Source organism: Mytilus californianus, unplaced genomic scaffold (assembly GCF_021869535.1).
Source record: "Mytilus californianus isolate M0D057914Y unplaced genomic scaffold, xbMytCali1.0.p SCAF_11, whole genome shotgun sequence".
Taxonomy (NCBI): domain Eukaryota; kingdom Metazoa; phylum Mollusca; class Bivalvia; order Mytilida; family Mytilidae; genus Mytilus; species Mytilus californianus.
Genome location: NW_026262593.1, coordinates 44,581,326 through 44,605,629, shown reverse-complemented (window position 1 = coordinate 44,605,629; position 24,304 = coordinate 44,581,326). Strand labels below are relative to the sequence as shown.

General features: G+C 32.5%; 1 protein-coding gene across 2 annotated transcripts in view; it reads right to left on the bottom strand.

The window, feature by feature from the left end:
• Positions 1–12,493: 12,493 nt before the first annotated feature.
• LOC127720146 (uncharacterized) overlaps positions 12,494–24,304 on the bottom strand; it is a 39,641-nt gene continuing 27,830 nt past the window's right edge. For both annotated transcript variants that reach the window (XM_052226610.1, XM_052226611.1), the window contains exons 3-5: positions 21,590–22,025; positions 20,730–20,905; positions 12,494–15,223 (exon numbers count right to left, since the gene is read on the bottom strand). In XM_052226610.1, coding sequence (XP_052082570.1) covers positions 13,895–15,223; positions 20,730–20,905; positions 21,590–22,025 — 1,941 coding nt within the window. In that variant the 3' untranslated portion in view covers positions 12,494–13,894. The remainder of the gene's footprint in view (positions 15,224–20,729; positions 20,906–21,589; positions 22,026–24,304) is intronic.

Here is a 24,304-nt window from a genome sequence, read left to right as displayed (position 1 = left end):
TTTTGGGTTTGGTTGTCTTTTTGTAATATTTGTTTCATGGTGTTGTCAGTTACTCTTCAACTTACGAGTTTTTTCTTTTTTTTATATGCATACATACAGTGTAGGTGGATGTGTAGGTATACGTATATAAGATAGAAGCACAAGACACACAAAAACGTATGATTATTTCAATTTTACCGTTAAAGATTTTTGGTTGCTTTGTGTATAACCCCGTCTTTATTACAATCTGCAAGTGGATTCATACTTCAACGATATTCCCAACATGTGTGATAAAATAACATATCTGTACCTATATAGTGAAGTAGTTTTAGTAACTAAATGTACATTACAAATTCACTGAAATTTAGGAAAAAGGTTTACAGCGGGCAAAATTTTCGTAAGATAACTACATGCATAATATTTTAAACAACTTATGTAGGGTTGCTATTTCAATGTAGAAAGCCAGTTCAAGTGAGTATCTACTTAACGATGAGTTTTGTTTAATATATAGGCTCTACTCTTGGTTGGTATGTATTTATACAATCCAAGCGTTGAGTTGTTCTATATAGTATTGCACAATTACATAAAAACAATTTAATGTTTAAATACTGTGTCAACTTATACAACCACAAGTGAACAATTTTTCTTAATTGGAGCAGCTATTAGATACATCGACATTTCTTTGTTTCTTGCAGTCATATGATCTTCAATTTCAGAGCATAGTCGAGATCACTAACCCATGCTTAAAATAAATAAACCATACGTTCCCTGTTGGCATATTTTCTAAAAGGCTCTAATGGATTGTTTCAGATATCATGACATTGACGGTTCTTATGTTGCAAGCTTTAATGGTATACACACGAGTCTAAGAAGATGCTGTAGATGTATTAGTCGGTACATTATTACCTATTACCATATACTTTGATAAGTGGATAGTGATCAAGTGGTTCATATCCAGATACTTAAAGCAAAATGAAAGTATATATGGTATTACGCTAAGGTTAAAAATGAATGGCTGTGTAGGCTAAACAAAAACAAAAACATTTTGACATACTTTATATTAAAGAATGCTTTAAACGCACTCTCAGATTAAAACAATTAGGGTGTAACGTGTATATTTAAGATATTTAAAGATACCAGAGGGACATTCAAACTCGTGTGGCTCAGTCTTTACTTTTTTATCTTGTGTTTTGTGTACTTTTGTTTGTCTATTGGTCATTGTCTTTTTTAGACATGGCGTTGTCTGTTTTTTTCGACTTTAGAGTTTGAATGTCTCTTTGGTATCTTTCGCCTCTCTTTTCCAAAATTAAGGTACAGGAACTAATTTGATAACCTTTCAAACATTTATCATTTATAAGTGAAGCTCGATAATATGTGAAAGTTGTAAGTATCTAACAAAAAAAAAGAATTAATCATAATTCTAATAAAACGACTAACGTTAGCCACAAAGATAGCCGTATATTTTATCAGAATTTAAATGTATTAAAGATTTGAATGCTTTTTATAACATTTTATTGAGGTGTAAAAAGTAAAATAATAAAAGCGTTCATTTGTATGAAGCGCGGAAGAAACTACAAATGTTAACACGGTTACCGCTTTTAAACCCAAATAAAGTTACGCGTTCAGCCAAGATGTTGCATTTTATATGGAACTAAAATTTGACTTCTAACATGCCTTTTTTCATTTTTTTTTTTTTATTTTTTCTTATTATTTTTTTTTTTTTTCATTGTCTATGTTAACGTTTTTGTTTTGTTTTTGTTTTGTTTTTGTTTTTTGTTTTTGTTTTTTGCGGGAAAAAGGGGGGTTGGAAGAGTGTCTATGATACAGGATCGACAGAATAACGGTTAATTTTCTTCTGTTTTTCAATTGAATTTCGGCTATTGTACAGATATATATATTAAAATGGGGAGTACTGTGTGTCAAAACAAACTAAGTCCATAGTTAAGGCATTCATGTTTTCCAATATGTACTGTGTACAACAGGCTTTATTGATTTATGATATAAATAGCACTTTCTAAAGTTTTTGCGTCTGAAGCGCTTCAAAATGTTGAATGGATTTGCATTTATCAAAAACGCTTCAGTCCAACGCGACAGGGATGCATTAGACAATTAATCGCACAATTCATATTAAACTCCCTGCCAAGTAATCTAACAAATATCTCAGTGTTTCCCGTAGTTGTCTACATCCTTTAGTGGTTATGTATTTTACAGTGAAATTGTCGGGCAATTTATGACTGTATTTGTTTCAATGCCTTGCCATATGAATGGGCAGATGTAACAATAGCTATCAACGACATTAACGTTAGGGGTCATCACGAATGTGTATTAAAGTGAAAGTTTTTGCTCAATTTTGAGAACCTAGTTCTGAATGTGAGACGGAGAACAGCAATAAAACCTATTCCTTTATTTTTTTTTTCTTCTAATGTGTAGTGATATTAAGGTGGATCATCAGTTACCGACATGTTTTATACTATGCGTTAAGAAAATAAAGAGAAAAATGATAACACAGATCTAGTTTTCTTAATACATATAAAAAAAATCTTTAATATTCCTTTATAGAATCTGTACTACTAGATTTATCTCTCCTTAAAAGGTAATGTTGACAATTTTTTTCGAACAAAAATTTAATATAAAAATATTTAATATAAAAATGTAAATAACGCAATTTATTACTTGTTTTTCTTTATTCGAACAAACAGGCTACACACTAATTGTCAATTTGTCTCAAAATATGCAGATTTAAGCAAAGAACTAGACCAATTGTTTGATGCTCTTTTACAATCAAAGATTGTGGTATGTAATGTACGTTGTACTGGGTCTATCCTAAGATATACATATATTGGAGCAATCATATTATGATCACCTTCAGTTTGGTCTATATTGTAAGCTCCGAATTCAGTACAAGAAATTAAAATTATGAACTCAGACTCTATCATAACTTGTTTTTTAAATTATGTTAAAATGTTAAAATTTAAATTTTGTAAAAATCATTGAAATTAACACTTTAAAAAAAATAAAGACTTAAAACACAAATCTAAACCAAAAAAAAACAAAAAGAAATCGCGTGAACTCAAAACTCCAACATGATAATCTCCCCTATTATGCATGCGGAAAAGACAAGTACTAAGTTGACATGAATCTAGATTTAAGACATGAAATACAACACTGTAAAAATAATAATGGACCTAAAAATAGTGTTTCATAACAGTGATTTGAAAATCAGAAGAAATGAATTCCTCGTTTTATTCGGCAAGCCAATTTGATTTTAGAATTTAAACATTAATGTACAAAGAAATATCACAAATTTTGCAACGCTACAAAAAGACAGATGGTTCTTTAAAAGTTTGAGTAACTACTGTTCATCTTGTGGAGTCCGTCTTGTTGCTTGGGATATGCATAAAGAAATATTAGGTTATTTTCGATGAACAAAAAAGGACAGAATAGTGACAAAGATGATTACGTAAGTATTCATTATGATTAGCGCGATACAATAATTCATTATCAAGAAAACTATTATGTGAGAGATAGGTTAGATACAACTGTAGTGTATCGATTTTAAAACTTCTTCAATCAAGATTAATCACCGAAACGATTGCAAAACTCAAAATGGAGCATGTCCAGGATTTTTATTTCCACTGAAATTAAGCTAAATATAATGATAATTTATGTGTGAAGTCATTCTTCTTCGTATGATTATTTCTGAACCGAACAATACTTTCTGTTGTAACGTGTTTGTCAAGATATGAAAAGAAGCTGATCGATTTATAACGTGTTTGATTCAATTTTGTTAGAATATGTGTGACATCAATGCAAGATGGGATTGTAAATCATTCTCTAGGTGACCTTTAGTTGTATCGTACGGATGTTTGCCCATTTACACACACGTCGACCTCCTTTAAATGAGAGGTTTCCCGATTTGCTACCGTTCCAACCGTAGTACTAACTTGGAGCCGTCATTGAACCTGTGAAAATGATTGGTATATACGCCTAATACTAATGTATGTGTTAAGTATCATAATCAAATGCATTTGGGGGATTTTTAGCTGCAGCTTGGTATTAATTTTACGTGGATATTTTTCGTATTTATAGCCAAACATATTCTGTGTACTAGATTATGCTTTCAAGCAAATGTTACAAGTAACTGTTGCACGAAAGATTGAAAGTTAGATTTTTATCCTGAAATTGCAAAAGCGAAAAGAAGCTTAAAAACAAAGCACATTTATTGACTGATTTTCGCCTGTTATATCATTATCATAATAAAACATTAATTGGTTGAAATTTTTGTGTGTAGGTTTTTATAAAATTTGAAAAAATAATAGCGATTTTAATATACCAAATTAACTTTATTACTACATTGTGTACTAGTGTATTAATGATGATATATTATTAAAGCCTAATTCGACTGTGTGTATGCTACATGCTTAAGAATAATCAAGTTAACGTCCCATTGTAAAGATAAAAAAGTATGTATTCAATTGTGCAAGTCTAAAATAAAACAAATTTTCAAGTATTTCAAAATTGTCCTTAATACTTTTAAAAGATTTTCAAATTCTTTGAAACCATAAAATATCGCACTTCACATTATAAGATACTTATTATTTTTACCATTCTTATATTTTTTCGGCATTTGTACAAAACTCGACTTACACATGCATGAGCAGGTGTGGATCCAGGATTTTGGAAAAGGGTGCCCCTTGCAAAGCAACGTTTGGAGTAATACTAAAAGTCTTTGTATTTATCAATGATGAAGCTGCATTAAGGGACCTGGCTCCCTAAATCCGGCTCTGATGAGATATTTTACAAATAATTAAAATAAGAAGAAAGGGTCATTATATGATACGCTCGTTAAATTTTTTAAGAACAGCGATAGTGCAATTTACCATGATTATATGACAAATCTTGGTTTGTTGGGCTTTTCATCGACAATAAAATCGTAAATACTTTATTTTTCAATATTTTCAAGTTTCCTTTCTCACTCAATATGAAATACCAGCTCTCTTATATTTTCAAGAAAAAAATCTTTGATAATCATCGAAATTAGAGATGTCAACCAGTACTCGAGTATCGCTCGGTAGAACCGAGAATCGAATACCAAAATGATACTCGACTAATCGGTTTCCGGTAATAGAATGTTGTTGCCTTTTTGGAGAAAAAAAATATCTTCATTAATTGCCCCTCCTGGGAAATTAAAATTAATCAACATTAATCATAATTAAAACACGTTTTAAATGTTTGCGTTTAACTGTCATTTAAAATCCCCCGAAACAGAGGTAGGCTATGAACAGGAGCACCTTTTCAAGGATATCATTCTTAGCTTATATTGTTTTAGTCATTCCACCAACGCTGTACCTTCAGAGCAAATGTTTTCATCAGCAGGGCTTTTAGTTACATAACAAAGTTGACTCGTCCCGGAAACAGTTGACAAGATAATATTTCTAAATAAGAACAAATTCGTTGCACCATGTATCGACACTCAGAGAATGGTTAAAGGCATCAGCAAGCTCTAATCATCACCCCTTTGTTGATCATTAAATGTATTTCTTTACGATTTCCAAATACTGTTGTTTGAGTAATAATTTTTCTATAGATTTAAATAAGCTTGTTTGCTTTCATGGGTCATCCTTGGGTTAAGGCATTAGAGGTACCTGATTGTATTATGTATTTGTATATATTGCCTTTTCCTGAATAAATATTATTACTATTATTATAGATGTTTATTAATTAATTGATTAGATTATTGACAGTTTACATAATTAGTACATGTAGTAAATGAGTTATTAATTATGGTATAAAATTTAGAGCACTATTATCTAGTCCTGGGTAATAATGTTTAGGGTTTTACGTCCATAAGACAATCGACCGACAATACGTAAAATTGGTATAATTTTGTGTTTCCATTTTGTAGGTGTTTTTTCTGAGCGTGTACTGAGTATCGCTCGGTAAATCCAATCGATTAGTAAATCTTTACCGAATTGACATCTTTAATCGAAATATACTACTTAAATAATATTAACTAATTTCAAAATCATGCAAGAACTATACTGTCAATTCAAAAATTATTGCATGCATTAATTATTGCGATTTATGAAGAATGGATAATAATGCGAGATTGATTATTGCGATTTCAGGAAATTCTGCGAACAGATGCATATATCAGATATCAGAATGCGAGTTCTAATTATTGCGGTACTAACCCAGTCGCACACTTCGCATTAATAAAAACCTCGCAATAATTTCTGAATTACAGTAATCAGAAATTAACACAATGTTGAAATGTTAACGTATATAACCTACATCAGTAAAGCATGTTTAAGAAAGTCGTGCACAGATAGTATTTTTATTATTCCAAATTCTGCTTATACATAAAAAATATTCTTTGTATAAATAAACAAAACAATATCATTACATTAAACAAACAAAAATACAAATCTATATTTTGAATTTAAAGGCCGTCTCAACTCAGTTTGTGTGAAGTCTGTTTGATTCATGCACCTGTACACTAACTAAATATTCTTATATATAGAATTACAAATAAAGTGTTCTAGAAACGGCGAAGTCGCTATCAAATCAAATCTTTAGCTAGATTTTGCTGATACGCAATTCGATATCTTTTAATTTTATCATGATGACTAGAATAATCTGATGTAATTTATGATACTTCCAAAACAACAGTACCGGTTGAGTTACATACCAACCGTACCCGATAAAAGACAAATTAGGAAACCTCTATTAGGAGAGCGTAAACCTCAAATGTTCTGTATTTGGAACCATGGTTAAACCTGTATTCCGTGTACCAAAAAGGTTGTAGATGTTCTTCTTTTTAGGAATCCACTAATATATAGTTGGTATAATTTCATATAAGTTCAAATATTAGTATTGCTTTTTATCCAAAGCTTTTTTGTAAATGTCCCCACTGGACATTATGATAATGTACCCTTTTTTGCTATTAAAATGAAAGATTTATACTGTATTTTAACGATTAAAAATGTAGTATCATGACATGTCACTGTCAGTTGTTTACTTCCCTTAGACTGGTCCGGAATTTAGTACGCCAATCGTGTGTTGTGTCATCGTTATTAATGAGTACTCATAATTTTAAAACAGATACAAAGCAAATCCAAAACGACGATAACGAGCACTCAAAACTAAACATTTAAAAAAAGTGGACCCAAACCGGGATAACATCATGTTTGATTCGGTGAGAAATCTCATAGTGCTTCGAACAGTTTAACATTGTATATCAATTAACATCACAGCAACTGACTAGATGAATGTTATTTCATGTCAGCATAGGGGTCCTTAGCCGGGCAACTATTAAATAGATTTGAAGACGCAACATCAACCAGTAGTTCATTGACAAGTGGTAGTAAAAACTCGTTATTTAGGAACAGGAGAGGAGTGTTGGTGATTAATGTGGACACGTTGGACTTCCTGTATTTGTAACGATTCATGCTATCCTTTTTATTTTAATTTTCTAGAATGTTTTGTTTCCTTTACATTGAGCAAATACTTGGTTCAAATTGATTTAAAGACAAAGAAACTGTCAAACTTTATTGCGGAATTGAACAGGAACAAGTTAAATTAACAACCAATTGTTCAGAGAACAATTGATGGTCTTTCCATATCTATTTTCTAATGGATTGATAAGGAACTTCTTCCGGTTTACTCAACGTTCCTATTGGCGTCCAATCATAGTTTTCCTTATACTGATTCAATAAATATATTGTTTCTATATACTTCTGACTAAGTTCAGGGAGATAATTTGCTACATTCGGTTTAGAAAATATTACTTCCGTCTTCATATGATAGCTTTATTCACACTGATTTCCAAAATATATGGTTTCTCTATACTTTTTCTTGAAAAAAGGGAAATAATTGCAAACTTCCGGTTTAGAAAATGTCACTTTCTGTCTCATATTATAGTATTTTTTACACTGATTCCAAAAAATATATTGTTTTGATGTATGTTTGTCTGTATGAGGTAGATGGTTAGCTTCTTCGGGTTTAGTCTGTATGAGGTAGATGGTTAGCTACTTCGGGTTTATTGATGGTCACTTTTGGTCTAAAATGATAGTTTAATGTATATAGATAGATATAATGCCTTCTTGAAAAATATAAGGTTGCTAGGTACTTTTCAATGAAATGAGTGCAAAAATGGCTACTTCCGGTTTTCACAAAGTCACTTCAGGTTGATATTTCTCAAGGTCATATGTTACGCAACATTTTGCAAAAAACCTTATGGCTTTATCATATACCAAGTTGAAGTAATAATCAATTAACCATAAATTTAAACGTTTCAAGGACTATAACTCCTATTAGGTGTCATTGAATTGTTTAGACTAAATGAATCATATCTTCTTCACAAGAAAGAAAACATTTTCCACTAGTTCTTTTATATCTATCCTTAAAATTGTCAGAGATCATTTAACTACGAAAAGTCAAATTTGAGAACAAGACCTTCACTTTTGACATTGACCTGAAATTCATTTTTGAGTACCAAGGACTTCAAATCCAAATACCTAAGGTCTCTATTACTTACCATTTATGTGATACATTATCACTGAACTAGTATATATATTTGTTTAGGGGCCAGCTGAAGGACGCCTCCGGGTGCGGGAATTTCTCGCTGCATTGAAGACCTGTTGGTGGCCTTCTGCTGTTGTCTGTTCTGTTGTCGGGTTGTTGTCTCTTTGACACATTCCCCATTTCCATTCTCAATTTTATTTTACATATCACTTATGTAAAATACAGAAGGAGAAAAAAATCGCAAATTGAGTCTTCGTATCGCTTCGTATTGGACAAAACATTCGGAGGATATAACGATCAAAAAGTAAAATAACAAAAATACGAACTCCGAGTAAAAGTCAATAAACAAATGACAAAATCAAAAGCTCAAACACATCAAACGAATGGATAACACCTGTCATACTCCTGACTTGGTACAGGCATTTTCTGATGTAGAAACTGGTGGGTTGAACCTTTATAGCTAGCTAAACCTACATAAATATGTCGATTTCTTTTACGGTTACGTAGGAGATGCACGAACGAGAAAAGTAGTGAGACAACTCTTACAATCAAAATTGTTCAACTAAACAGGGTCAATTTTAAAAATGCAATAACTGTCTGATATCATGTGCAAAATATACGCGCGACAAATTGCGAAACAAAAATTACATGCAAGAAACTTTGGGCGGAAGAAGAAAAAATAATATAATGAGCAAAACAAATACAATAGGTCTTTCCACAGAAAAATCGAAAGAACTAAATATTAGAATACTTTTTGACATGTAAATTTTTGGTAATTAAAATGAAGATTAAATTGATTGCTCTGATGTGTGGTTATAGTTCGAGTTGCTTTAAAAGACAAGTTTAACTTTGCCGTATAACTATATCTATATATGTTTTTGACTTTAGACTTTTCTTCGTACACTTTGAGCTTTTTATTTTGCCATTTGATTAGGGACTCTCCGTTTAGAATTTTCCTCGGAGTTCGGTATTGTTATTTTACCTTTTTTACATAAGTATTCCCCATTCCAAACTGAAAGACAAATTGAAAGGGTTGGCGCTGCTTTGTTTTGTAAAAACTAATATGGCCAACGTAGATACAAGTATCTTGTCCTAGGGAGGGATAAATCCTACTTTGTAAAAAATAAATCTGATTCAAACAGAAAATTCTCTGAAACAGACATCATCAAGATGCTTGATTCTTGATTAACAACATATTTGTTACGTTTGGAGGACGTGTTTTTTCAACAAACAATCGGCATTCACATGGGAAGCAACTGTGTCCTCTTCTTGCCGACTTGTTCCTTTATTCTTATGGCTTCAAACAGGGACTTCTTATGAAGAAAGAATAGAAGTAAGCAGTATCCTTTAACTTTATTTTCCACTTTATAGATGATTTTTCAAGGAAAATTTGGTGACTATGTCGAACGCATCTATCCCGTCGAACTTGAAATAAAGGATATAACAGATACAGTTAAGTCTGCCTCATATTTGACGTACGTCTTAATATTGACCATGAGGGTCGTTTGAAAACAAAACTTTAAGGCAATGTTTCATTTCTATGTAGCAACGTTCCAATGGCGCCTGCATACGGAAAATGTATCTCTCAGTTGATACGATATTCAAGGTCTTGTGTTTCCTATCATGATTTCCTTGATAGAGGGTGGCTGCTCACAAGGAATCTACTAAACCAAAAGGTCCAAGTGGTGAAGTGTAAATCTTACCTTCATAAATTTACGGCCACCATCCCGTGTTACTTGATTGTTATGGACATACTTCAATTCCGTCCTTTTTTTCTCATATGTGACCTACCGAATTAGACTTATTAAGATGCTGATACTAACATCAGCAACATGACAGGTGTCACATGTTGGGGGTGATCTGCTTGCCCTTCCAGAGCACCTGAGATCACCCCCAGGTTTTGGTGGGGTTCCTGTTGCATGGTGTGTATTTTTTTATATTGTGTTTCGTGTACTATTGTTTGATTGTCGGTCTTTTAAGCCATGGCGTTGTCAGTTTATTTTCGACTTATCTGTTTGAATGTCTCTTTGGTATCTTTCGCCTCTTTTATAGATAAAAATGAAGGCCATACTTTTACCTATAATGGTTTACTTTACAAATTGTGACTTGGAAGGAGATTTGTCTCATTTGCACTCATACCACATCTTCTAATATCTATGGGCTTACGTCAACCACAGGTGTTATTTATAACCTTGTAAATACAAAAGTATTTCTGGGTAAACTAATTAAGGATTACATTAAATGTAAGACTGCATTCTTAGTTTTACATTTGTCATTTCGGGGTACTTTATAACTTGCTATGCGTCATGGGTGTTGCTCATTGTTGAAGACCTTATGGTGACTCATATGTGATTTTTTTCTACATCATTTTGTCTCTGGTGGAGTGTTGCCTCATTGGCAATCATGCATACCGTATCTTCTTATTTATATACTGATAACAAACTCTACAATTTAAACTACGCAAGACATTTTCAACATGACTGAAGGAGCAATGCGAATTGAATTCCTTGGAAATGAGATGTGCCAATACTTATACAACTTCATAAAGAATCCATTGACTTACTATTTCTCTTTTTCCTTAAACTAAAAAAGCAGGCCCAAACAATCACCAAGGAAATGAGATGAGCCAATAATAATACAACTGCATACCAAATTCTATTGATATTTGACTGACCATTTTGTGATTCCCCGTAAATTTACATAAATTGTCAACTATAAAAAAAGAAGATGTGGTATGATTGCCAATGAGTCAACTATCAACAAGAGACCAAATGACACAGAAATTAACAACTATAGGTCACAGTACGGCCTTCAACAATGAACAAAGCCCATACCGCTAAGTCAGCTGTAAAAGGCCCCGAAATGACAATGTAAAACAATTCAAACGAGAAAACCAACGGCCTAACTGTCCATTTATCAGCATTAGCATACTCTCTGTTTCATCCATTGCGTTGTAGTAACAATCAATTACACTCGTGCATGTTCACACTATATTGACTTCAACACATGTTATGCTCATGACTCCCTTATACTAAGTGTACCTTTGATGAAGGTTATAAATTTTAGGTTGGTTTTCAACTGTTTTTGTTCTTGGCTGTCAAATATTCGGCTTTGAGCGTTAAATATTAGGCTTTGAGCGTTCCTGATGAGGTTAAGTCTAGAAAAGGTCTTCGGACATATTAGAATTTGATGTGTTTATTTTATTTACAGCATTTTGTCGATGCCGCTGATGGTGGACTTTCAGTCCAAGAGGGTATCAGCATCAGCTCCGTAGTTTGTACTTTGGTACTGAAATCATTTTAAAATTTTACGTTTATGATTTGAAAAATTATGAAAAAAACTACGTTTCCAATTCCCTCAGGAAATTTTACCTAACTTAAATTTGGCTATTATTTTTAAGTCCTTTTTTGGCATGGAGCTCTTTAACTGTTTCGGTTTTTATACATCTCTGCATTTAAAATAGTAGTTTTTGGCTTTGGGCATTTCTAGCGAATGTTAAGCCAGAAAAACGCTTCGGACGCATGAAATCTATAATGTTTCGATAGACCGATACGACAAGTCGTTGTTTCAATTTACTAACAACATGTTTTTTGCGGTCTTAGGTCTTTATATACCAGTATAGTCGTCTGATCTGTTATTATGCCGATTGTTTTCTATTCCCAACTGTGCAATTTTGACTAAGTGTGGATTTGCATGGGTGGATATGCATGCATAGCATGAGTGGCTTACCCTGTAGACACACCGGTTTGTTCCTTTTCGAGTTCATGCGATTTCGTCGGGTTTGCTTGTTTTTTGTATGTTTTTTTTTTTTGGTTTTTTTTTCCTTGATTTGTCTCTTCCTGTTCGATTACGAGACTTGAACATTATTTTGAACAGATTAATTATTGTTTTGCACTAGGTGTTTCAAGAAAATAATAAAATAACAAAAATACGGAACTCCAAGGAAAATTCCAGACGGAATGTTCCTAAGAAAATAACAAAATCAAAAGCTTAAACACATCAAACGAATGGATAACAACTGTCATATTCCTGACTTGGTACAGGCATTTTCTGATGTTGAAAATGTTGGATTAAACCTGGTTTTATAGCTAGCTAAACCTATCACTTGTATGACAGTCGCATAAAATTCCATTTTATTGACAACGATGTGTGAACAATACAAACAAACAAACATAATAGATAAAAATGTCAAATGTAGGGGTACAGAAGTCAACATCGTGTTATAATCTTAATCACTATAAATACAAACAAATTTGTCAACAAAGAAAAACAAAAAAGGCATAGAAACACATCAGAAGCAAGGAATTTACAAAGTGTAATTTCCATACACTAATAGTTGAAATGAGCTGCTTATTAATTTTAATTGGTATCTGTTTAGGGTACAGGAATTGAGGGATAAAACATTAAAAAGGAAAGGGATATTTTTTTTAATTATTTGTCGGGTGTTTTATATTTACAAAACGATGCAGTTTATATACAATTATTACAAATATGACAAATATTGAATATAGATAGTGTGAAATACAAATGAAACAAATCAAATATAAAAAGAAGATGTGATATTTTCAAAAGCTGATTTAGCATAATTCAGCTAACTAAATCATATGAAACAATAAAAACGTCGTTTATATCATCATTATCATGGACCCTGTCGCCTTTTCAGAAATCCTATGGTCAAATTAATAATGTCCTGAGTTTTATTTAAAATTCTAGATTTAATTATTTTAATGCAGCTGCATAGGTAATAAAGTAAACAATTGTAATAAAAATGTATCGTTTAGTCATGTCATGTAATGTTTGCACTTTGTGCAGTGTATTCTCAGGAACACACAATCCACATTCAGTTCTACCGAACCTATGTATGTAATATTATAAGTCAAAACATTACGCAAAAAGGTCTTAGATAATAAAATACTTCACATAAAATGTACATTCACTCTGTTTAAATGTCAAAATAACTTTCCTTGATCTTATCTTATTATTTTTTCATGAAATGTTTTTAACATAAGAATATGTTAATGTTATATTACAATATTACAACGAGATGTTTAGCATTTCAAATAAAGTTGAATGTTCAATTAAAACATGATTTTATGAGAGTCTGGGTAAAATGGTATTCTTTAACCATAATTTCCTCTAAAATAACTAAATATAGGATTACTTCAATGATTCCAGGACATCTATAAAATTGAGAATGGAAATGGGGAATGTGTCAAAGAGACAACAACCCGACCACAGAACAGACAACAGCAGAAGGTCACCAACAGGTCTTCAATGCAGCGAGAAATTCCCGCACCCGGAGGCATCCTTCAGCTGGCCCCTATGTCTTTTTATTATTTGAAAAATACACTCATATTGATGTCACAGACTTAACCCTAAAGTATATGTCCTACAGATGCAACTTACGAATTCTTTTACGAACAACCTCAAGTTCAGTTTTAAATGCATCTACATTTTCTTTTGTGGTTGATTTTAATTTTGCTTGCTGTTTTTGTCGTTCGAGAATAGCAATGCGTCTGTCAAAACCCATTTTTTTAGTTAATCTCTCTTTTTGTATAAGCATTTCTAAATAGTCCTCTACTGACATTGGATTTTTCAATAACGCCATCAGCTTCAGTTTATTGATTCGATGGGTAACTACTGGCAAACACATAGAAAGAGTTTCTTCTGCTTCGCTAATTTCTGAATGCATTTTAGAGATGATATCGATCTGATTTTGTATACCTTTCGTCGCATCTTTATACGAGCGCTTTTTATCATTATAAGTCTTGGTGCATTTGCTAATAAGGTTCCGGAAATGATATGTTGCTTTTTCGTGATACATTATATCACATCCAAAAGGACAGTGTTTACAGGTCCCGTCGTCTTCCATGGCTATGCACTGATATTTGCCTGTGTTGCAGGTGCAGTTTTCATGACATGAATATTTGCATCTCGTGCAGTTCATACTGTATTCCCCTTTTTCTGTCGTATCGATCTTTTGAACTTCAATTTCTTCAATTTCATAGGTGAAATCTACATTCTCCCTAAATTTTTTTCTTTGAACTTCATAGATATCAATTTCTTGCTGTATTGCGTCAATTCTTCCCAAACCGCGCTCTATTGTATTTTGCATTTGTTGAATAAGAGCATCAACTGACCTGCGCATAATCAGAACCTCGGTAGATAATGTCAAACTTTTTGTTCGTAAATTCTGGACATGTTCGAAAAACCTTTGCATACTTTTCCGTCCTAAGTCCCAAAATATTTTGGACGTTTGACAGTGAAAATGGTCAGATGTATTTTCAACATATAATGCTGAATTATTTACTGTGAAATATGATTCGTAAGGTATAGCTTTTTCGTCCAGATCTTTCAGGGCTTCAACGACAGGGGGGGTCTGACCATCTGCAAATGTTATCACCGTACATATATTTTCTCTTATGTCGTTTCCGAACAATGAAAGAATTGATGTAAAAATATATCTCTGGCTACTGGTTAGCCTTGCATCCGGAGCTTTCACGACAAAGCATATAGCATCAACAAAACGTACTCCCCTTTCGTCTCTGCCTTTGAATAGATTTTCAATTTGATTTACTATTTCTTTGTCGTACTTGATACCGCCTGTATGACCAAAGCCGGGAGTATCAACTAAATTAATGGCATGTTTAATATAACTTGGAGTTCCTTGACTTGGGTGAATCTTATAACAAGTTACCCATCGTGTTTGTGAAACCGCCTACAAAGAAAAAATGTTTCATACTAAGACAACTATTTTATCTTTAAGTAGGAAGTGTCTTAAACAGGCCTAAAATTATCTTTTATATTGTCTTGTGTTATTACTCCGATATTCATTTAAAGACTTACTTTGTTAAATTCAATTCTATTTATGTACTATGTTTAAACAGTAGAGGACTTGCAACCATCGGCGTTACTATTTAAGCGATCAGTCACCATTCAACAATCCATCATTGATCAGTCAAATTCTCGTCAAGTTCACGTCATCGATTTGTTAAACTAATCACGAGAAACTGTTTGACCATTTTTGCAAGCCAAAGCTTACGATCCAGTGCCCTCCTCTCCACCAATGGCAGATTAAGCGAACATTTGTGATTACAATTCTTCCCCGTCTGCCAGTAGATAAAAGTCACGCCCATTCCGACTACATTATTCTTCACCACTGGCAGCACTTGAACTCTCTTCAGTGTGAAGATGTAAAATGGTTGCGTTTAGTGTTTACAAATTTCGTGAAGCAGGAACCGAAAATATAAATTGACACTCAAAAATGTGCTCGAGAAACATACCCAGGAACTTCAATTAATTGATTAAGAACTTTAAAATTGTCACGCAATATCGTCCTATGTTTTTGGTTTTAAGACTTGTTGCACAATCATCACGTGGCAATCTTTTATTTACAATTCCTACACAAGCAAATGATCATCTCAAAACCACTTTTTGATTGGATGCAGCCATTAACAACTGCGACCAATGGGAATTATTACTTTGTGAGTACAAAATTCTTTCTCGATCCGAGAGTAGGGGACTGGATCGTTACCTATGGCTAGCGAAGATGCTATTTGATAATTGGATGGATCAGATGGATTGATCCGTCTAGCGGATTGAACTTTACTATGTTATGTTGACTTCTTATAAATAACGGAAACGTAGTTTTGTTTTGTTCAATTAGAATGGCACCATGGAATACCAACAATTTCATTCATAACGCAACAAAATGTTCACAAATTTATAAATCCCTGTTCGTAAGAAGAGGAGTGAACTATGCAGATGTCACTAAAATTTCATTATGATTAAAGGATTCCGATTTTCCTAAATATATATGAGCATTTTTAGAAACAATATGAGTACACTAAAATTTCGAAAATGCTCTCAAAATTGAATAATCAAAAAATAAATAGTATTGACGGTTCATGGTTTCCATTAAAAGAAAGAAAAAGTCCAAATCGGTATATAGGTACAAAATTTAAACTATCTTTACTCTTAAATTATTCTCAAACTATAATGCAAAAGAACTCATCCTGAGGAACAAAACAAAAACTTAACTAATAAGGGAATTTTAAAGCAATACCAACATAACTTTAGTATCTTTTCTCTTATATTTATTATTTTGTATGAAAAACAACCAATGAAGATGTACAAATAGTACCAATACCGAATGACGATTCACGTATTCCGTCAAAATGAAGACACAATTGTAATCATAGTCAAAGAAAATAAAAGAATAATGTATACATGGGACACAGACACACCCGCTTGTAATATACGATATATTTAGCCAATGTCTTTTTTCTAATTTATAGAGGGACTATTTGGAAGCATTGCGTAATGATTGATTAGAAAGGTGCATGAGTTTCAATTCAAAAGGTAATATGGACATGCTGAAAAACTGCTAAAAACAACTATTACTAAGCTCAAAAACAAAACATTCGGTATCTGTTCTCATGTAATCGTCATAGGTATTTTTTAAAACAACCTAACCTAATGTTCCACGTTCAATGATGGTTCATGAATTCCATTAAAATGAAAAACTTATTTGCAGTCTTAATGAACACAAACAAATGTTTTAGTAAAGCATGCTGTAATAATATCCAAAAACAAATAACTCATTAATAGGCACTATAATGACTGATTTCGAAAAAAAATGTGAATGGTTTTTGAAAGAGTGCGAACATCTTTTTGTACTTTTCCTTTTCTTTTTTTATTTTCTTGACAACCTATCCTTATATACAAAATGTACTAACATCCAATGACGGATCATCATTACAACTAAAATGTAGAAATAATTTCATTCTAGTTTAACACAACTCAAACTTGCAGTACCTTTACGTAATTTATACAATTACAGATACTATGTTTTGGTTTTGTGATTTTCTGTAGAACAAGTCTGTATGATATAGTTTGCGAAGTTCTAATATAGCCAAATATTATTATGATATTTGAATGATATGTGTGGCTCAAAATCACATAATGGTGTCTCAAAATTGTATAGAAAGATGTAGATTTCGTCTTTTGTCATAAGACTTATCTATAATAATATAAAACTTTCATATCAATGTATCAGAGTAATAATAAGAATGTAAACAAATCTATCGATTTACATTGAACGCATGGAGACAATTTTTAAAGACGAGAAAAATAAATCATACACGAATAATTTCTCTTTGATTACCGTTAGATAGTGTATCACTTATTTGAAACTCTAGCGAATGCGAACCTTTGAATGACCAACCGTCCTAATAAAACAAAACAAAAAGTTATTCCCTTGTTGTACCCAATTTTTGTTTTGAAAACTAATCGTGAAAACTGCTATAAACGATGTTATTTACTTGATCTCATTAATATAAAAACTTGTTTCAATAACCGTTCATACTTAATTCCTTCAAAAAAAAACTGGTAAAATAGATGCGAAAGATACCAACAATGACCAAAGGGATATTAAAACTCATGTTTCGAAAATAAACTGAGAACGTCATGGCATAAAAAGAAAAAGACCAAAAGACAAACAACGGAATTCAAAACACAGCATAGAAAACTAACGATCGAGCAACACATGCCACTACTTTGTTAAATAGCTTCCTTTGTGAGCATCAACTGGGAGATACATACTCCATATGCAAGCGCTGCTGGAATGTTGTTACATAGAAATGAAAAATTTACAATTGGGGAGCTGTAATCATATCTTTTGTCGTAAGATTTCATTCTCAACCGACCCTCCCTGTCAAATTCGAGATTTATGTCAAGATATGATGCAGACTTAACTGTATTTTTTCTACCCTTTATTTTAAGTTTGATGGGATAGATGCGTCAACATATTCATCAAACTTTGAACTATTTAGTATGAGGACATCATCTTTATAGCGGATAGTGAAGATAAAGGAGAATGCTTGCTTTTTTCTAAGAAGCTCCTTTATAAAGTCAGTTTCATTTGAGTAAAGTCGGCAAGAAGAGGAGCACAGCTGGTTCCCATAGAAATGCTGATTGTTTGTTGAAAAACATGTCTTTCAAACGTAACAAATATGTTGTCAAGTAAGACATAAATATCAGCTTTAGGGAATTTTGTTTTTAAATCAGAGTTATTTTTTCACAAAGTACGATTTGTTTCTTCCTTATACAACATACGTGTATCTACGTTGGTCATTCTTTTTATGAAACAAAGCAGGAACAACTCTTTCAATTTGTTTATTAGTTTTAAATAGGGAATACGTGTGAAAAGTGCAGAAAAAACGTGAAATGATTTGATAAAATTGCAAGATAAAAAGAGTCTTAAATTGTGTGTACTCTAGATCTTTGAATTTTTTTAGGTGTCCACATCTGATTCACGCCGCCTCTAGAATATGTAGTTGATAAATGATTTGAAGCCCGGATTTGATTGCTGATAAAATTGATGTTAATAATTTAGAAATAACTGTCTTAGAGCGCTCGAAAGACCCAGCATTATACCATTGTTTTTAAGGACACTTAGTAATTAGTAATTTAGTATCCATTACAGTGAAGAAAGATCCTGTTCTTCATCTTTGGTTGGAATTCAAAACAAACATAGAACAGACCTATGATTATCCAGGATTTTGATTTTAGTCAGTGTCCTGGTCGTATATGTTGAGTTTCGAAGTGAATTGTGAATACCTGATACTTTTACCAAGCAGTTTAAGTATTATGATTTACACAAAAAACGATGTTGTTTGTGGATTTATCTGCAGAGACAACAACATATCTGTCATGGAGGTAGGACAGGTGCTTTGCAACATTCGAATTTTAGATTTTTTTTTATTTAATTTTGATTTGCATCAATGTCCTCACAGCATTAGCCATTGTCCTAGCTACTATCTCGTCCCCTTTTCCCCGAATGTGACCTACCGAATAAGACTCATTACCGGGTGTTTACTAACATGAGTAACACGACGGGTGCCACGTGTGGAGAAAGATCTGCTTACCTTCCGGAGCGCCTGAAATCACCCAAGTTTTGGTTGGGTTCGTGTTGCTCAGTCTTTAGTTTTCTATGTCGTGTTTTGTGTACTTTTGTTTGTCTGTTTGTCTGTTTGTCTTTTTTTCTTTTTTAGCAATGGCGTTGTCAGTTGATTTTCGAATTATGAGTTTGAATGTATCTTTGTATCTTTAGCCTCTATCCCTCTCTATCCATTCTGAAATAATATCTATGTCTTTTTCTTGCGTTTAACACTTTACCTGGCATCATCCTGGACTAAATATATAAGTAATTTGTTTTTAATTGATGTACTTAGGCTCACGATATTTCGGGCCATTGGATAAAAATGTTATTGACAATGTTTAGGTCACCAGTAATAACGTGGCCAGTCGGATCATATAAGAATGGAAAACTAGAAAATGTGCAATCGGGAGGTTTAGACTAGAAGTCGTCAATATTAGGATATTTCAACACGTGTTTGTAATTGAAACTATGCCTGTACCAAGTCAGGAATAGGACAGTTGTTATCCATTCGTTTGATGTATTTGAGCTTTTGATTTTGCCTTTGCTTAGGAACATTCCGTCTGGAATTTTCCTCGGAGTTCGGTATTTTTATTATTTTACATTTTTTCAATACGAACTGTCCTAAGCCAGGAACCTGTTGTTCAGTGGTTGTCGTTTGTTGGTTGGTATGGTTAAGTTTTCCTGCTTGAAATGTTTTACAATAGTCATTTTGGGGTCCTTTATAGCTAGCTATTTGATATGAACCAAGGCTCCGTAGCTTTTATACATTGTGACTTGGATGGAGAGTTGTCTCATTGGAACTCATACAACATTTTCTAATTTATATGGTTTGAAAATCCTGTAATAGGCTATTTCCGTGATGATAGATGATATGTAAGTTTGTATTGGGTTGAATAAGGGTTTGGAACAATGGTTTCCAAACATAAAAAATTAAATTAAACTAACTACGAAGTATTTAATATTTTAACTGTTTTTACTATTTCTGTAACGTAAACTGCATACTTAGTAACCGACAGGAAGTAGTAGGTCTTTAATTTTTTCTTGTCATCATGTTTGTATAACACATATAAATACTGGCTTGGATTTTTATTGAGTTTATCATAATCATAAACTGCTATTAAAGGACATAATAAACGTTTACTTTGGTTAAAACAACACGGTGATGATAGGTGACTTTATACGATTGTATGCATTTCAAACAATAAGATGAGGGGAATTCATCGTAATATATTACAAAATAAAGCTGACACCCAGGCCACAATACAACCTGAAATACGTGTACCTGTGATTTCCCATCAGTAATCTCTTTTCCTGGTGGAATTAAAACTAAGCGAGCACTGTCTTCCCATCTCACACCAGCAATGTGGTTTACCATAGCATTTACCAACGTTGTTTTACCAGAGCCTGTGGCTCCAACTAATAAGATTGTTTGGTCTATAACAGAAGCTGTATCTTCTCCTATAATACAGTATCAAAAATCCTAAATAAAACTTGAAATGATTGTGCAGTTCATGCGAAATGTGACTAATTATATTTGGAATTTAGTTAATCCTCATAAACAACAAAACATCATTTCCATAGGAGTTATATCTGAACCACTTCATAATGATAAAGTCTTCAATAGCCGGTGAGATATTCTTCCCCAAACATATTATAATTATTTTAAACGACAATATGCTTCAAGTGCATCATAGTACATACATTAAGGGTAGTCTGTGCCGACCCAATCAATAATATCTTTGACTAAATGCATTTACCGAAGAAAAACACTCCTTAGTAGTGAGCGGATAAGGTCTGGAGTACAAGGGTGCACGAGTTCTCCGTTTAATCGGAAAGAATCATTTAAAAATGCTTGAAGTAGGTGGATCCTGATTTGGGGATTATCTTAAGTTTATATACTCATTATTTTATAAACTGTTAATAGTTCCTAATTTACAAAGATTTCCTTGAGACAAAATAAAATGTTAATGCAAATATTATCGTTTCTCCTGGAAATAGGTCTTATGTGATTGCATGAACCATTGATAATCTCTGCAATAAACGATATTTGCATTCTTGCAAAGATTATTTTATGTACGTTGTATGTTTCAAACTAGCTTAACATTTCTGCTTTTATAAAAAAATATTACAAATTGTACACACCTATACAATATTTTCTTGTTTTAAAAAGTTCATTCCTTGCTTCTTTGTTTTCTGTTAGTGGTAATTGGTACTGGTTTGTTGGGTTTTCACTAATCAATTTTGTTGTACTCAACAAATCGTTTATAGCCGATTCCTTTGTGGTGATAATGTCGCTCAGTAGACTAGATGGACCTTCAAACTCTGTTTTTTCGCTGACTATCTTTATCTTAAAAATATAACTGGTCAGTGGTTGTAGGTTTTCTATCAAGATTCTCGTCAATTTACATGGTGTTTCCGACAGATATTGAACCCATCTTCCCTCGTTGTGTATTTTATAGTAAATCTCAAAGCAGTGACCCTGTTCGAGTTCATTTTCGGATTCCCACTCTAGCTGAATATTATCTGAGCCTACACCTTTTGCAAATGGTTTAGTTACATGCTTCCCTCTACTGTTATACTGTAATGTAAACATGCACCTTGTCTCATATAAACAGTAAAAAAACTAACCATAATCTACTAATAATGAAATAAGAATCAATCTGAACATTCACTTTGGTATGTTAAATTACCTAGTCGTGACGCGTAAGTCCAATGTAGCATTTGGCTTCAAAAACATTTGTGAATTTTTTACTACTGTCTTCAAAAATATTGATGGATAAACTCGGAATATATAAATTTCTTTGTTCTAACAATAAAATATATTTTCTGACATCGTGCAGATGTTTTGCACCGACCTAAGTGTACACATTTTCAAAGTCAGCTAAACAGTAAAGTTTCATTGCTTTTATTTCATATTATGAATCGTAAAACATTTCATCTATAGATTGTAGAAAATTTGAATAGATTCCGTCAATTTCTGTTTGCATAATTGGTTGATTAAGCATTTGCATAAAAGGTCTTATTGCAGTGACCCCTTTTTAAAAGTCCTTACGTTTTACACGACGCGACTAGCATATCTATCGGATTAAAGTGAGATAAGATGTTACAATAGCGTTAGAAATTATTCCCTCCTGTCTTGGATTTCTGTTCACCAGGGCAAATGCAAATTAGATAAAGGTCTATTGAAGCCAGTTAAATATGTCCTCTGGACAAAATTTGGGACACACCTGTTAATTTTAATGTCCTTGTGTTGTCTTAATTATAACATAAAATATTTTAAATACATTTGCAATTGGTTTAAAGGAAATCGTATATCTACGGAAACCATAATTGGACACATAAAAACTTAAATTACTCAGTTATTTCGGACTGACAATCCGTTATCTTGGATTCACAATGAGTAATCACGAATTCGCATTCCATTATCTCAGATTCCAAATGAAAATTTTTTTAGTTGGTGTTTATACCGGCCTCCAAACTCAAATTCTCATATATTGGACTTATTTTGTGAGTCAGTAGATAGTAGATAAAGCAATTGATTGTAATTTGCCAATTTTCCTTTGTGGTGATTTTAATTGCGATATGATGTCAAACACAAGTAACTCTTTTAAAAAGTTACTTAACCGTTTAAATTTAGAAAATGTTGTTTGGGAGTCTACCAACTTTACAACCCAAACTGGAACTTGTATTGATTTATGTGTGACAAATCTCAAAAACGTAATTAAATCAGAAACTGTTTCAGTCGAAATTTCATTAAAAACAACACTCGTTTAAAAGTCAAATTCGTGATTTTAAGCGTGGAGATTATGAGGGTCTTAAAAACCAGTTGATCGATACTAACTGGGATGATGTTGTTTTTAATTCAAATAATATAAATGATGTTTATATGAACTTTTTCAAAACATTTGAAAGTACTGTCAATAGATATATACCTACTAAAACTATTACAGTCAGACCAAATGATAAACCATTTATTTGAATTTGATAAGAAATAAAATAAGACATCGCAATAGAATTCACCACAAAGCGAAAACTCCAAATAGTCCAGAATTCGTAATGAAATTATCAGTTTAGTTAGAAAGGCAAAAAATTAGTATAAGTGCAAACTGACATCACAATTTATTTACAAAAATATTCCTCCTGGTAAATGGTGGCGTATTGCCAAGTCTGTATCAAATTTTCCAAAAAACAGAGATTCACCCCCTTTTTTGGAACATGATAGCCAAATTTGTAATCATCCATTGGACAAATCAGAGATCCTGAACAATCATTTTGCTAATATAGCTAATATTGATACGGAACCAGAAATTCCTGATAATAACGAGCCTCCTCCATGTCATCTAAACAAATTTGTCATCACTGAGAAAGAAATTTTAGACCAGTTAAAAATCTTGAATGTTAACAAACCATCGGGACCTGACGGTATCAGTCCTAGAATTTTAAATGAGGTTGCTAGCTTTATTTCTAAACTATTAACTAAGTTATTTAATATGACTCTATGAGTAAGTGTTCTACTACCAATCTATCAGTGCTTCTAACTACCTCCCTTACTACTATCAAAGAACTTGATATTGACTTTTGTAATAAAGCTTATGCAAAAAATGGTATTAATTATTTTTGGAGTGTTAAAAATTCTTTAGAGGTTTTAGATAAAATACATGCTTTTGATTGTCCTTTTAATTCTGTTGACAGTTATGAATGTTCTATTCTCTATACTACACTTCCACACAATCTTATCAAGAAAAAGTTTTCATATTTAATTAAATGGTCTTTTGAAAAATCTCATTACAAAGTTATTTGCTGTAACTCGTTTAAAGCCTTTTTCTGTAACGAAAAAGGAAAGTATGCTAGATACAC